Source organism: Lucilia cuprina, chromosome 6 (assembly GCF_022045245.1).
Source record: "Lucilia cuprina isolate Lc7/37 chromosome 6, ASM2204524v1, whole genome shotgun sequence".
Taxonomy (NCBI): Eukaryota; Metazoa; Arthropoda; class Insecta; order Diptera; family Calliphoridae; genus Lucilia; species Lucilia cuprina.
In genome coordinates, this window is record NC_060954.1 from 42,426,240 (window position 1) to 42,440,254 (window position 14,015).

General features: G+C 32.0%; 2 protein-coding genes across 2 annotated transcripts in view; one reads left to right on the top strand and one right to left on the bottom strand.

The window, feature by feature from the left end:
* LOC111686918 (DNA repair protein complementing XP-A cells homolog) overlaps positions 1-14,015 on the bottom strand; it is a 103,014-nt gene that overhangs the window by 11,216 nt on the left and 77,783 nt on the right. The gene's annotated exons all lie outside the window — the stretch shown is intronic.
* On the top strand, positions 551-10,659 carry LOC111686912 (DE-cadherin). Its single transcript, XM_023449298.2, has 2 exons — positions 551-2,532; positions 6,405-10,659. Exons 1-2 carry the CDS (start codon positions 1,696-1,698, stop codon positions 10,308-10,310), a joined length of 4,743 nt encoding a protein of 1,580 aa, XP_023305066.2. The 5' UTR covers positions 551-1,695; the 3' UTR covers positions 10,311-10,659.

Here is a 14,015-nt window from a genome sequence, read left to right on the forward strand (position 1 = left end):
TTGGAAAAATATTTGCATAAAATTTTGGAGCCGCAGCAAGTTTTGCGGCGTTCAATACACGAACATACATTACGAAAGATTTTTGTTTACGAACTTCTCCTCTAACTTATTGAAAAACTTCATACAAAAAAGTGAATTTTTGCTCAAGTTGCAAATATGTCGAAATGATAGAGTTGTATTTTTAATAGCAGATGTGACTTAAAAATAACGCATTTTTCTTTCTACAGAAAGAAAATCAATTAAAACTTTATTGAAATCGAAAAGAAATAAATTTAGTAATTTTGAAAAATTAACGTTACGAATCCATACTTTAATATGGTAATACTATTTATTCAAAAGATAAAGCAGTGCCTTTAATGCATTTAATAACAAAACAGTTCAGTTATTTTATTTACTCTTCTCTTTCTCTCAACTTCAACTCTCTTCTAATAAAAACAGGGTGTTTTTTTCTTCATATGGCAATACCAAAATACTGGTTTAATACCAGTATTATTGAAGAAATGAAATAAAGTAGAAGAGTAGAAGAGATTTTATATATTTTCCTCTATTTCTTTTAGTTTGAGTTTAGTGCTTGGTGTTGTTGGTCGTTTAAGCGGACGAAACTGAAATAAAATAAACGAGCGTTTAACAAAAAGAAAAAAACAAGATCACGATCGTATAAGAAAATTATAAATACATACACAAAAGAAAACTTGTTGCCGGGAATTGAAAAAAAAGAAACTGTTGAACAAGTTTAGAATTAAAGAAAAATAACAAAAATTAGTTTTTTTTATAAACAAAAAATAATAAGTAAAAATACAACAAATTTTTGTGTGCCTTAAGTAAATTTTATCAAAAATGCTTTTGGTAACCAATACACTATTATATGAGTTAAATACATAAAATTTGTTTAATGAAAAAATTACAACTACTACTACCACTACAATTGTTAACAACTTCACATTGGTATGTGTTTAATTTAGAAAAACCACTATTTTTACCTGGATTTACCTGTTTTAAACTAAACAACAACTATACTAAATAAAACAAATACGATAAAAACAACAACAACAACTAAAGTTTAACAGAAAAAGTAACACAAAAAAAGAGAAAGAGAAAAAGAGTCAAAGTAAAAGATTTGGTTGAAAAAAAGTTAACAAAAATTCAGATTTTCATTAGACGTGGTTTAGAATAAAATAAAAAAATAATTTTTAATAAATTTCAACAAAATAAATAACAGTAAATTTAGAATAATATAAAGAAAAATAACTTTTATTAAAAAAAATAAATTAAAGTGAAGTGGCAATTTGTTGTTTTTTTTTGTTTATAACGGTTGCCATGAAACTAAGATGACGTTAGCAGACGTCACTTCTACACCACGAAAAAAGTAAACAAATTAACATAAATTAGCTAAAGAAAAAGTAGAGCAATTGAATTTAAAGAAACAAAAAGCTATTTTACAAAATAAATATTAATTTTAAAATAAATAATACAAAAATATACATAAATCCTAAAACAGTTAACTTGAATAGTTATCTACTCTCATCTCGAATACTGGGTGACTCACGTAAATTTAATACGAAGTAAAAATAAAAAAAAGAAATTCACACACAAAATGCTAAATTTTAAAAAATCCTAAAATCGACAAATCAAGTTTTATACTAATTGTTAAGAAAATTTCAACTGCTTAAGAAAAAGCAGTGTAATGCTATAAAAATGGTTTCCTCAACGAACTCAGTACTACAACCACGCCTACAGCCCACCACAATAACGTCAAACAACACAACAGAAAATGCCAGCGAGGAAAATGATAACTCCTGCCTACATGCACATCCGCAACAGATTTACAAACATTACAGCCGAAGGAAATACCTGCCGTTTGTGATAAGTTTAGTGATAATTGTCAGTTTTTTACTACCCGCCCATGTATTATCAACAAGATTAACAAGTAATCCACCAAATCATTCCTCCTATGATGCCTCAAAATATTTTGCGGATTTATTAGCCTTAAGCTCGTCCAGCAGCAATCAACAGACATTACGTTCTAAACGTGATTCAGTGGCGGCTTTATATTCCGGTCTACCCTCAACACGTAGTGGCAATTCAGCCATTTACTTTGGCCAGTCTTCGAATAATGTCAATTCCAATGAAATTCTTTACTCGGTGGATAATCGCAAGCCTGCCTTTAAAAATTGTGCCGGCTATAAGCCTTCCGTTAAGGAAGAACAACCGGAAAATACCTATGTTATTATGGTGGAGGCCGAGGATCCTGATCCAGAACAAGAAATCAAATACAGTTTAGTACAATCGGCTGCTGAACGTCCGAAATTTCGTATTAATCCTACAACGGGTGTTATTGTTACCGAACACACTTTCGATCGTGATGAACCTATACACGAAAAAGCAGTCTATGTTACAGTACAAGCCACCGATAATGGGCGACCACCTTTGGATGATGTCTGCACCTTTAAAGTAACCATCGAGGATATCAATGACAATCCACCGGTATTCAATAAGGCTCGTTATGAAGAGTCTATGTCGGAAGATAAACAGGTGAGTTTCAAAACAAAAAAATTTAAGGAAATTTCTTTCAATATTTGAGAATGTTGTGTTGGCTTTTCAAAATCTTTATTCTTTTATTTAACAATTCAGCGGACCCCTGGATTACTGCTATTTGTTAATAAAAGACTTAAAAGATTTTAAAAAGAATTGTTTTTCTTTTAAATGTACATACTAGTTGTGTCAAGAAAGCAAGGAATTTCCACAAGCAGGTAGATTTTTCTCTTAAAGACACCATATGCATAGGTATTTTTCCGTTTTAGTAACTCAAGGACTTGGTTGTTGTAATTGTAAACAAAACTATAGTAAAAAATTTTCATGTTTTTAACAAACTGTACCAAAATTTCGAATTTATAAAAATTTTTTGACAAAATTTAGAATTTTTTACTATAAATAATAATAGATTTGAAAAGTAACTATAAACTAGACTATAGACTAAACTATAAACTAGACTTTGGTCTAGACTATATACTATAGACTAAAGTATAGACTAGACACTAAACTAGACTCTATACTAGGATATAAACTAGGCTATAGACTAGACTGTAGACTAGAATCTAGTCTAGAGTATAAACTAGACTGAAGACTAAACTGTAGACTAGACTGTAGACTAGATTGTAGACTAGACTATAGACTAGACTATAGACTAGACTATAGACTAGACTATAGACTAGACTATAGACTAGACTATAGACTAGACTATAGACTAGACTATAGACTAGACTATAGACTAGACTATAGACTAGACTATAGACTAGACTATAGACTAGACTATAGACTAGACTATAGTCTACACTATAGTCTAGACTACACTTTTGTTCAAACATTGTTTTAGATTTTTATAATTTTATTTCAAATAAATGCATTTCAAAACATTCCATATACACCTATACAATCCCGTCTATATTAAGTAGGTTGATTTTGTCTGCTAAGTAGGAGGTGACCATACCACTCTTTTCCTTACAACTATTTTCCCTTTTTTTGCAACTATTTCAAAAAACACTTAAAGGTAGAAAAGTATACCTAATACATTAAAACAATGTTGTTAACATAAAACATTTATTTTTCATTTCCATTATAGTTTCTTTCTTATTTATGTGTTTAAGTACATAAGGGTAAATTCCAATTGAGTTCACTGCTCTTAAAAAAATGGAAAATGTACTTAGTGCAAAAAAAACCTTGAAACCCTTTAGCAACGATAATAGTTTAAAATTGCATTGGTCTATATCTAAAACGTAGCTTAAGTAGTAGTTTTTAGGTTGTTACCTCTTTTCTTTGGAAAACCCAATTGGCTGGCATAGTCAGTATTTATTTATAGTTCCAAGACAAGAAAAGGTTTTTGTGCTTTCGCCTTTAATTTAAAATAATTCATATTAAATTAAAGAAATCAATATTGTTTGTTAAAGAACTTGAAGTAGTTAAAATGTGTTTGTGGCTAATTAATCTAATAGTAAGTGTTATGAAGTAATTAATTAAATAAAAATGGAATGTTGTCTTTCTTTCCCAATAAAAAAAATTTTCTAAATAAAAAGTTCAGTAAAATTAATATTTTAATAATATGGATTATTTAGTAATTAGCGTAATTAATCAAAAATTTTGAAAACTAATTGTTTAGTTTGTTCTGTGCAGTTTTAGTAACATTTACAGATTCCACAATGATATTATTAACAAAATTGTGATATATTTTCCATAAATTTTTCTAGTGCAAAACCATTTCATAGATAAGTGTTTAGACAAGACTATAGGCTAGGCCATAGTCTAGACCATAATTTGCACTATATACTACACCATAAACTAGTCCAAAGATTAGTCAACAGACTAGTCCGTATACTAGGCAATAATATAACCTATGGATTATGCAATATTTTATTCCGAAGACGAATCTGAAGACTAGTTTATTCTATAGATTTCCATGTCTGTTATAATAATCTCTTCTTATTCCTTTTCAAATCTTATCTCAATCTTTAGAATTTCAAACCTTAAGAATTTCAAACAAAAATCATTGAAGAAAAAACTATTTTTTGAACTGTACCAAAGTGATTGATAAAAGTATTAGTTTTGTGTGTAGAATGCAATATTTTCAAAACATTCCTCGAACTAGTTCCAGTGGCATATATTATAACAAAATATATTGATTTAAAAAAACAGTTCCAAAAATTTCCTCGTAATGCTTAGAGAGAACGAGCTCTAAAGGTGACAATTATGACGAACAAAGAACTAATACTGTTTTAAGGAAAATGTCTTGCAAATGATGTCAGAAGCGTTCTATAGAACATTTCCACATAATCAGTTGTGAGAGTAATGAATTCAGCCAAAGAAAGAATTAGTTCATGAAGTGTTCTTTAACTTTCCTAAAATTTATTATAATCTTAAGAATTCTAAACAAAAATCGATGCAGAATGAACTAATTCTTGATCTGTTCCAAATAGGAGATAAATGTTCTCTAAAGCTTCCTTAGAACTTTATCAGGAACTGACAAATTCTAACAAAAGTCATTGATAAAGTATCCTAGAATAAGTTCCCAAAAAACTAATTTCAAAAGTATTACATATATGTAATGAGTAACGATTTGCTATAACGGCGCTAAAGACCTGTTTTAAAGAAGATGCAATTGTTATCTTAAGCTTTGCTAGAACTAATTCCAAAGTTAATAAATTCAAGCAAAAATCAATGATAAAACAATTTGTTCCAAAATCGTTCCATAGAACGAGTATAGATAGTCGTCCTTAAAACATTTACGAAGAATCAATCCTGAGGGTTAAAATTCTGCGGGTGACTAGTTCGAAAAGTGTTCTAAAGAAATTATAAATGGTTTTTAGAACTTCTCTAAAACTATATTCATAAAAGAACTAGATAGATAGATAGATAGATAGATAGATAGATAGATAGATAGATAGATAGATAGATAGATAGATAGATAGTTAGATAGATAGATAGATAGATAGATAGATAGATAGATAGATAGATAGATAGATAGATAGATAGATGGATAGATAGATAGATAGATAGATAGATAGATAGATAGATAGATAGATAGATAGATAGATAGATAGTTAGATGGATAGATAGATAGATAGATAGATAGATAGATAGATAGATAGATAGATAGATAGATAGATAGATAGATAGATAAATAGATAGATAGATAGGTAGATCGCAGAATCAATCCTGAGTTAAAGAAGTAGTCTTAAGAAGATTCAAATCGTTTCTAGAACTTCTCTATTTATATTGATATAGTTTCTTTTGAATTGGCCGATAATCTTGAGTTTTTCGCCATTGATCCTCATACGGGCAACATTGATGAAATAATTGCAAACTAGTTCCCTAGAACTAGTTTGTACTCCATAACGTTTTTAAGTTATAAACCACTTGTCAACATATAGATTTTTAAAGATTTTTATAGAAAGCCCGCATGCAGATAAATAGAATTGTTAAACTCCTTGACAGCAATTGTCTCTCGTAAAGAAATTACATCATTAGTTAAGATTTAAAAACACATTTCTAATTCATAATTAAAAAGTGGAAAATTTCAACATTAAATATCTTTTAATTTTCCCATCAAACAAGTAAATTACTAAGAAATTTGAAAAATATTACCTGACTGCAAATACTAAGGGATGAAGAACTATTATATTACTTATATAAGGATTAAGATAAGATTTAGCTAAAAACCAAAATACACAATAATTATGTTTACAAACAACAAAAACAACAATGTGTTCACATCATTACTAAGAGTTTTTTAAGAAATTCCTTTAAAAGTCCTTTAGAAATTCCTGAAGAATATTATCCAACTAAATTATCCTTTTTTTGAAATTATTCTCTATATATTTTTCTTATTTCTTACGTTTTTCCCTTATTTTTAGCCGAATGCTGTGGTTATGCGTATCACTGCTAGTGATTTGGACGATGGTAATAATAGTATTATAGCCTATGAAATTTTACCTGAACGTGATCATTCTTACTTTACTATCGATAAGGATGCTGGTATTATACACCTAAATAGACCCATAGATAAAAGACCCGGACAATATTATACCATAACGGTGCGAGCCTATAATATTGTACCCGATCCACCTCAAGATGCTCAAATTGAAGTACGCATACGCGTAGTCGAATCGAATAAACGACCACCCTCATTTATAGATCCTGTCGATGGTCCCATATTCCTTAAAGAAAACTTTAGTGATTATTCTATACCGATAGTTAAGCTTAAGGCCGTTTCGAATGTTCCCAATAAGCCGGAAGTTATATTTGAATTGATAACGGGACGTACGGAACAAACGAATAGTAAGAAGACTTTTGTTTTCGATCAAATCGATGATACGGTAGTTATTAGTTTAGGTAAATCATTAGATTATGAAGCTGTCACCGATTATACTCTAACCATGAGTGCTCGTAATACTTATGATTTGGCAGCCGAACATGTTTTAAAGATTAAAATCGAAGATGTTAACGATAATATACCATATTTTACGGAAGTCAAAACGGGCACTATATTGGAAAATGAACCGGCCGGTACACCAGTAATGCAGGTACGTGCTTTCGATATGGATGGCACAGAGGCCAATAATATCGTTTCTTTTGAATTGGCCGATAATCGTGAGTTTTTCGCCATTGATCCTCATACGGGCAACATTACCGCACTCACCACCTTTGATCGTGAAGAAAGAGATTTTTATAATGTTAAAGTTATAGCCAGTGACAATTCGCCCTCTTCGCTCATTAAGAACGGTGAACCTAATCGTGGTCAACAGGTATTTCGCATAGAAATAGCAGATAAAAACGATCATAAGCCTCATTTCCAAATGTCAGAATATGTAGCCGATAAACTACCCGAAGATGCCAATATCAATTTCATAGTCATTGAGGTGACGGCAGAGGATGAAGATAATGCTTCACAAATTAAATACACCATCGAAAGTGGCAATGTGGGTAATGCCTTTAAGATTGAAGAACAAACTGGTAAAATTACCGTCAACTCTAGACTAGATTATGAGAATATCACCGAGTATATGTTGAAAATAAGAGCCTTTGATGGTATATTCGATGATCATGCCACTGTGATAATAAAAATCGAAGATGTCAATGATAATCCACCGGTTTTTAAAGAGAAATATTCCATAACCATACGTGAAGAACAGATCTTTGATTATTGTATTTTGAATATTGAAGCCTATGATCCGGATATTAAAGATCGTACAGCAGATCAGCATATTAAGTATTTTGTGGTTAAAGATGATCATAAAAAGATGTTGACTATAGATGATAGTGGCTGCTTAAAGTTAATACAACCACTCGATCGTGATTTACCTAATGGTCATAAGTCTTGGGGTGTTTTAATTGCGGCCGTAGATGAAGATGGTAGCGGTTTAAAGAGTGTAGCCTCGGTGGATATTAATTTAGAAGATATCAATGATAATGCTCCTTATCTCATTAATAAAATGCCGGTTATATGGCAAGAAAATCGTAATCCTGGTCAAGTGGTACAACTGCAGGCTAACGATTATGATGAACCTCAAAATGGTCCTCCGTACACCTTTGGCATTGACAGTGAAGCTTCGCCTGATATTAAAACGAAATTTAGCATAGACAATGATTATCTCTTTGCCAATGTACAGTTTGATCGTGAAGAGCAAAAGGATTATTATATACCCATACGTATTAGTGATTCGGGTCATCCGAAAATGAGTTCTGTTAGCATTTTGCATTTGATTATAGGCGATGTTAATGATAATGCCATGTCGGAGGGATCATCACGTATTACGGTATACAATTATAAGGGAGAGGCTCCGGACACCGAAATCGGTCGGGTGTTTGTTGATGATTTAGATGATTGGGATTTAGATGATAAAACTTTCCGCTGGGCCCATGATATATCACATGATAATTTCCGTTTAAATCCATCTTCCGGCATGATAACCGTACTCGAAGGTACTCCCGAAGGTCAATATGATTTGCAATTTGTGGTCACCGAAGAGTCTACCTTTATACCACGTCATTCAGTTGATGCCGATGTAACGGTCATAGTACGTGAGTTACCCGAGGAGGCAGTAGATAAAAGTGGCAGTATACGTTTCTATAATATAACTAAAGAGGATTTCATTAGTGTTTCACGAGATGCTCAGGCCGATGATAGTCTTTCGTTAAAAGATCGTTTGCAGTTCTATTTGGCTAAATTGTTTAACACTTCCATAGCTAATGTCGATGTTTTTACTGTTCTACAAACTTCCGATAATAATAATAATTTAGATGTACGTTATTCAGCTCATGGTTCACCGTATTATGCTCCTGAAAAACTTAATGGCATAGTGGCTCAGCATCAGGATGAATTGGAAAATGAATTAGATTTACAAATACTTATGGTCAATATCGATGAGTGTCTGGTGGAGAAACTTAAATGTGAATCTTCCTGTATGAATACTTTACATAAATCTTCAGTACCTTATATGATTTACTCGAATACCACTTCGTTTGTGGGTGTTACAGCCTTCATAGAGGCTCAATGTGTTTGTGAGGCTAAGCGCAGAAACTATTGCCTTAATGGTGGTACTCCTAAGTTGGGTGAAGATGATGCTTGTGATTGCATAGATGGCTTTACGGGACCTCATTGTGAATTGGTTTCGGTGGGTTTCTATGGCAATGGTTATGCCTTCTATGAGCCCATATCTGCCTGTGATAATACCAAGATTAGTTTGGAAATAGCACCACAAACCGATCATGGTTTGATTATGTATTTGGGTCCTTTAAATTACAATCATTTGTTGCCTTTAACAGACTTTTTAGCCCTGGAATTGATTAAGGGTTATCCTGTTTTGACGGTAGACTATGGTTCCGGCACCATACGCATAGATCATAGACATATACAGCTGCAAGCGGGCAAAGCCTATCAATTGGATATAGTGCTACAAAAGTCTAGCATAGAAATGACTGTGGATAATTGTCGTCTATCGACTTGTATGAGTTTGGGCGCACCCCAGGGTCCTAATGAATTCTTAAATGTTAATGCTCCTCTTCAACTGGGAGGCACACCGGTGGATTTAGTGCATTTAGGACATCAACTCAATTGGACTTATGTACCCAGTCAACAGGGTTTCTTTGGCTGTATACGTAATCTTACGATCAATGAACATACCTATAATTTGGGTGCTCCTTCAGTATTCCGTAATATTGATTCGGGCTGCCAGAGAGCCGTAGCTGTGGCAGTTAGTTTTGGCATAGATCGTAACTTTATTATAGCCATTATATCTTGTATTGTATTACTGCTTATCATACTACTGGCCGTGGTGGTGCAGAAGAAACAAAAGAATGGTTGGCATGAAAAGGATATCGATGATATAAGAGAAACTATTATTAACTATGAAGATGAGGGTGGTGGCGAACGTGACACCGACTATGATTTAAATGTTTTAAGAACAACTCAACCCTATTATGGTGAGACGCTATACAAAGATCCACATACACTACATGCACCCAATCTGCAGCCACAGGAAATTCCCGATATAGGTGGCTTTTTGGGTGATAAAAAAGATAATTGTGATCGTGATATTGGTGCCTTTGCCATTGATGATGTACGTCATTATGCCTATGAGGGAGATGGCAATTCAGATGGTTCACTCTCTTCACTGGCCTCCTGTACGGATGATGGTGATCTCAATTTTGATTATCTTTCGAATTTTGGTCCACGTTTCCGCAAGCTAGCCGATATGTATGGTGAAGAACCCTCCGATACGGATTCTATTGTAGACGATGATCAAGGTTGGCGTATTTAAGTTAAAATTTACAAAAACAAAAGTGTAAAAAAGACATTGAAAAAAACCTAACAAAACAAAATTGAACAGACAGCTAAATTACATATTTAGGAAAAATTTTATTGATCTTCCAAAAACAAAACCAACAGAAAGAGAGAGAGCGCGTATTCATTATGAAGTTTTTTTTTTTTAAAGAGAATGTGAATAGATTTTTTTTAGTAGTAGTAGTAGCTAGAGTAGTATAGAAGTTGTGAATAGGTTTGCAGCTTAGTTGCTCTGTTTAAGATGAAAAGACTTATTTAAAACAAAACATAAAATGTAAAGTAAGAGCCTTGCTCTTCCTTTATATATATTTTAAACTAAACTGTAACTGTATGTATGTACGTATTCATTGTATGTATGTAAAGGAAAAAAGAAATTTAACTAAAAACTTTGTAGAAATTTATTTAAAACAAAAAAACAAAACACCTAAATTGTTTGTTTATTTTTTTCATTTTAAGAATTTATTATATTAATTTAATAAACTTAAGGTTTTAATTTAAACAAATTAAAAAAAAAGAAAACGATTTCTTAATTTTAAAACTAAGAATGAAAAAAAACGAATGAATATAAAAAGAATTTAACAAAAATGAATTAACACAAAAAAATAAAAATAATTGTTAACTATATTTTTTGATAAAATATAGTATTAATAAAAAAACAACAACAAGAACAACAAAATAAACAAAAACTTTAAAACGAAAAAAAAAACAAAACGAAATAATTGCTTTTAATTTCAAATTGTATTATTATTATTTTTTTGGTTTGTTTGTTATTATTATTATTTTTAAAATTTAACAACAAACAACAACCACAACAAAAAAAAAGCATTTAAATATTTCCATTTAACATTTACTAAGTTTAGTATATATTGTCCATTTAAATTAAAACTAATAGTATAAAAAAAAAACGAAAAACAAAAAACTTAATTATATTTGTAAATGTATTTAATATAAAACAAAAAAACTCCCTTTTATTATTATTATTATTATTATTTTTTTTTTTAAAGTAAGGTCTCTTTAATTTATAATTATTTTTAGTTTAATAATAAAATGAAATAAAACAAAATATTAAAAAAAAATTACAAAAATAAAAACTATTAATTAAAAAAGAAAAAAACGTTTAATTATTAAAGCGTTTTTTTTTTCTCAAAAAGTGCTAGCGATTGCAAAGAAAAAGTTATGAAGTATTTAGCTTTTTTAACAAAAATTATGTAAGAGGTTTATAGTTTTTTAACACAAGACTCTAAAAGGGTTAAGAAGTTGTTGTTGTTGTAAATGTAACAGTGACACCACGGTATACGAGATACCACTACTTGAGTGCAATTTTTTTTTCATATGGAGTGTGACAAACGTGAGTTTTAAGTCTGTATACAAGTGTCAAACAATGATCAGCTGGGCTAGTGATGTCACCTTGTAGTCAGTGAACCCTGAGCGACACCTACCCCTAGTTAACCAAATCAGCTAGATATAAACCCATAAGCAGAGCCGCTGCTCTCTCTGATTCTAGCTATGTTGGATTTGTCCTGTCCATGCTACAAACAGGATAGAGATCTTGAATGGTATCGTTTATTATCGATGTTAGTTTCGCCTATAACACTCTAGTGTCAAGTGGTAGGTTTTGATCCTCGTTAAAAACAGGTAGAGGACGAGCTCTAAAGTCTTCATAGAAGACAGCAATAAGATGTTGTTGTTGTAACAGTTCGACTGTGGCCGATAGTTCTTTTCTGGGGAAAAAAACTTTCGGTTAATACAGCTGTCGCAGGATTTGACAATCTTTGGCCCAGTATGACTCGGGTCGTTCCAGAGCGAAGATTCAATTGTCGTGGGAACGACACCAATAAGGTAATTGTTATTGCTGTCTTTTATGAGCTTTTATCCTTTACATATATTATCTAGATGTTCTTGGATATCTCTCTCATACAAACGATGATTTGATTCTAACTCTGTTAGATAGAAGAGGTACGATTGTTCAGATGTTCTTCTGATGTCATTTAAATACAGCTAGTTATGGGTCTAAGCGGTGCGTTTTGACAGCTTTCAAACTTTTTTCATTGGGTTAAAAGGCTGTTATTATTGGCTTATGGCTCGATTACGGATAGCAATGAAACTTTAAACATATACAACTTTCTAGGTTTCGATCCTCTTTTTAAACGGGTACGAGACGAACTACCCCGACAATACCAACGCTGTAGTGATGAAGTCTTCCATGGCTTTTTGGTGGATAGTACTTATATCTGTCTTCTGTGAACTTTCATCCTTTATATATGTTATACAGGTGTTAATGGATGTTACTTTCATACAAATGATGAACTGATTCTAACTCTGTTAGAGGAGGTTGTTGTTGTAACAGCTCGACTGTGGCCGATAGTTCTTTCCTGGGGAAAAAACTTTCGGTTTATACAGCTGTCGCTGGATTGACAATTTTTGGCCGTGTATGACTCGGGTCGTTCCGGAGCGAAGATCCAATTGTCGTGGGAACGTTAGAGGAGGTTCAACTGTTCAGTTGTTCTTCCAATGTTATTTAAATACAGATCGTTATGGGTGTAAGTGTTGCGTTTTGACAGCTTTCAAACTTCTTCCACTGAGTTAATAAGGTTTTCTTTTTGGCTTATAGGTCGATTATGGATAGCAACGAAAGTTTAAACGCATAAAACGCAATTCTGAACAAAGTTTCACCAACAACTTTCTAGTGAGACGTGATAGGTTTCGATCCTTTTTTAAAACGGATGGGGGACAAACTCTCTGTATATAGACATCGCCTTATTGATGAAGACTTTCATGGACTTTTTGTGGATAGTACTTATAGTTATCTTCTATGAGCTTTCATCATTTACATATATAATACAGGTGTTCTTGGATATCAGTTTCATACAAACCAAGATCTGTTTCTAAGAGAATATTTTTTTGTCGATTTTGGGATTACCTCGTGCCCCCTTAAAAAAAAAATCAAGGGATGGGAGATTTACTTGGCTGGTCCAAAAGGATAAAACGCCACCAACAATTTCAATAATTTCAATCTAAAGTTCCAAACATTTGGGTATTGTGTGGTCTAAGCCAATAAAACATAACCTCACTTGCGGTGAAACGAAAGCACGAGGTTAATGTTATGTGAATCAATACACTACACCAGTGCGAGCGAGACGCAAAACTGTCGAAAGACAGGCAACAAACACAGGCCTGAACGCGTTTAAGAAATAATCGCGATGACGCGAGAGTTGTTCCCCAACTCAGACCTGAATTACGACTGAATAGTGTGTTTTTGTTGCAACTAGCAGTCAAAGCAACTGACATAAACTTGGTATTAGTTACAGCAACTTTTTCGTTAGTTGTCAAAAAGTTATCGATAATGTGTCATCTGTGGTTACAAACTTTTCACTTCTATTGTTGATAGGGGTGAATAAATTTCAAATAAACACAATAATAAAATCTAAAAAACTGTGGTTTACTACACTTTGCTAGACTAGATATCATTGAAATTAGGTGTGTACAAATTTACAAGTTCAAAAGAGTTGAAATTTCAAATAAATAGTTTACACTCTTATAAATAAGCTACAATACAAAGACTACTCTTGCAAACGTTGTACTTCTTGTAACTTTAGCAGAAATTGCAAAACCACAATAACAAAATATAAAAATGTTGCAATTTAACACATTCGATTAACATTGCATGATTGAAAATCATTGT

What these genes read in the sequence shown, in the direction of transcription:
- LOC111686912 (XM_023449298.2), top strand. Translation starts at nt 1,696, where the DNA reads ATGGTTTCCTCAACGAACTCAGTACTACAACCACGCCTACAGCCCACC. An exon ending in CTATGTCGGAAGATAAACAG is followed by an intron (nt 2,533 to 6,404) that starts GTGAGTTTCAAA and finishes CCTTATTTTTAG; the next exon opens with CCGAATGCTGTGGTTATGCG.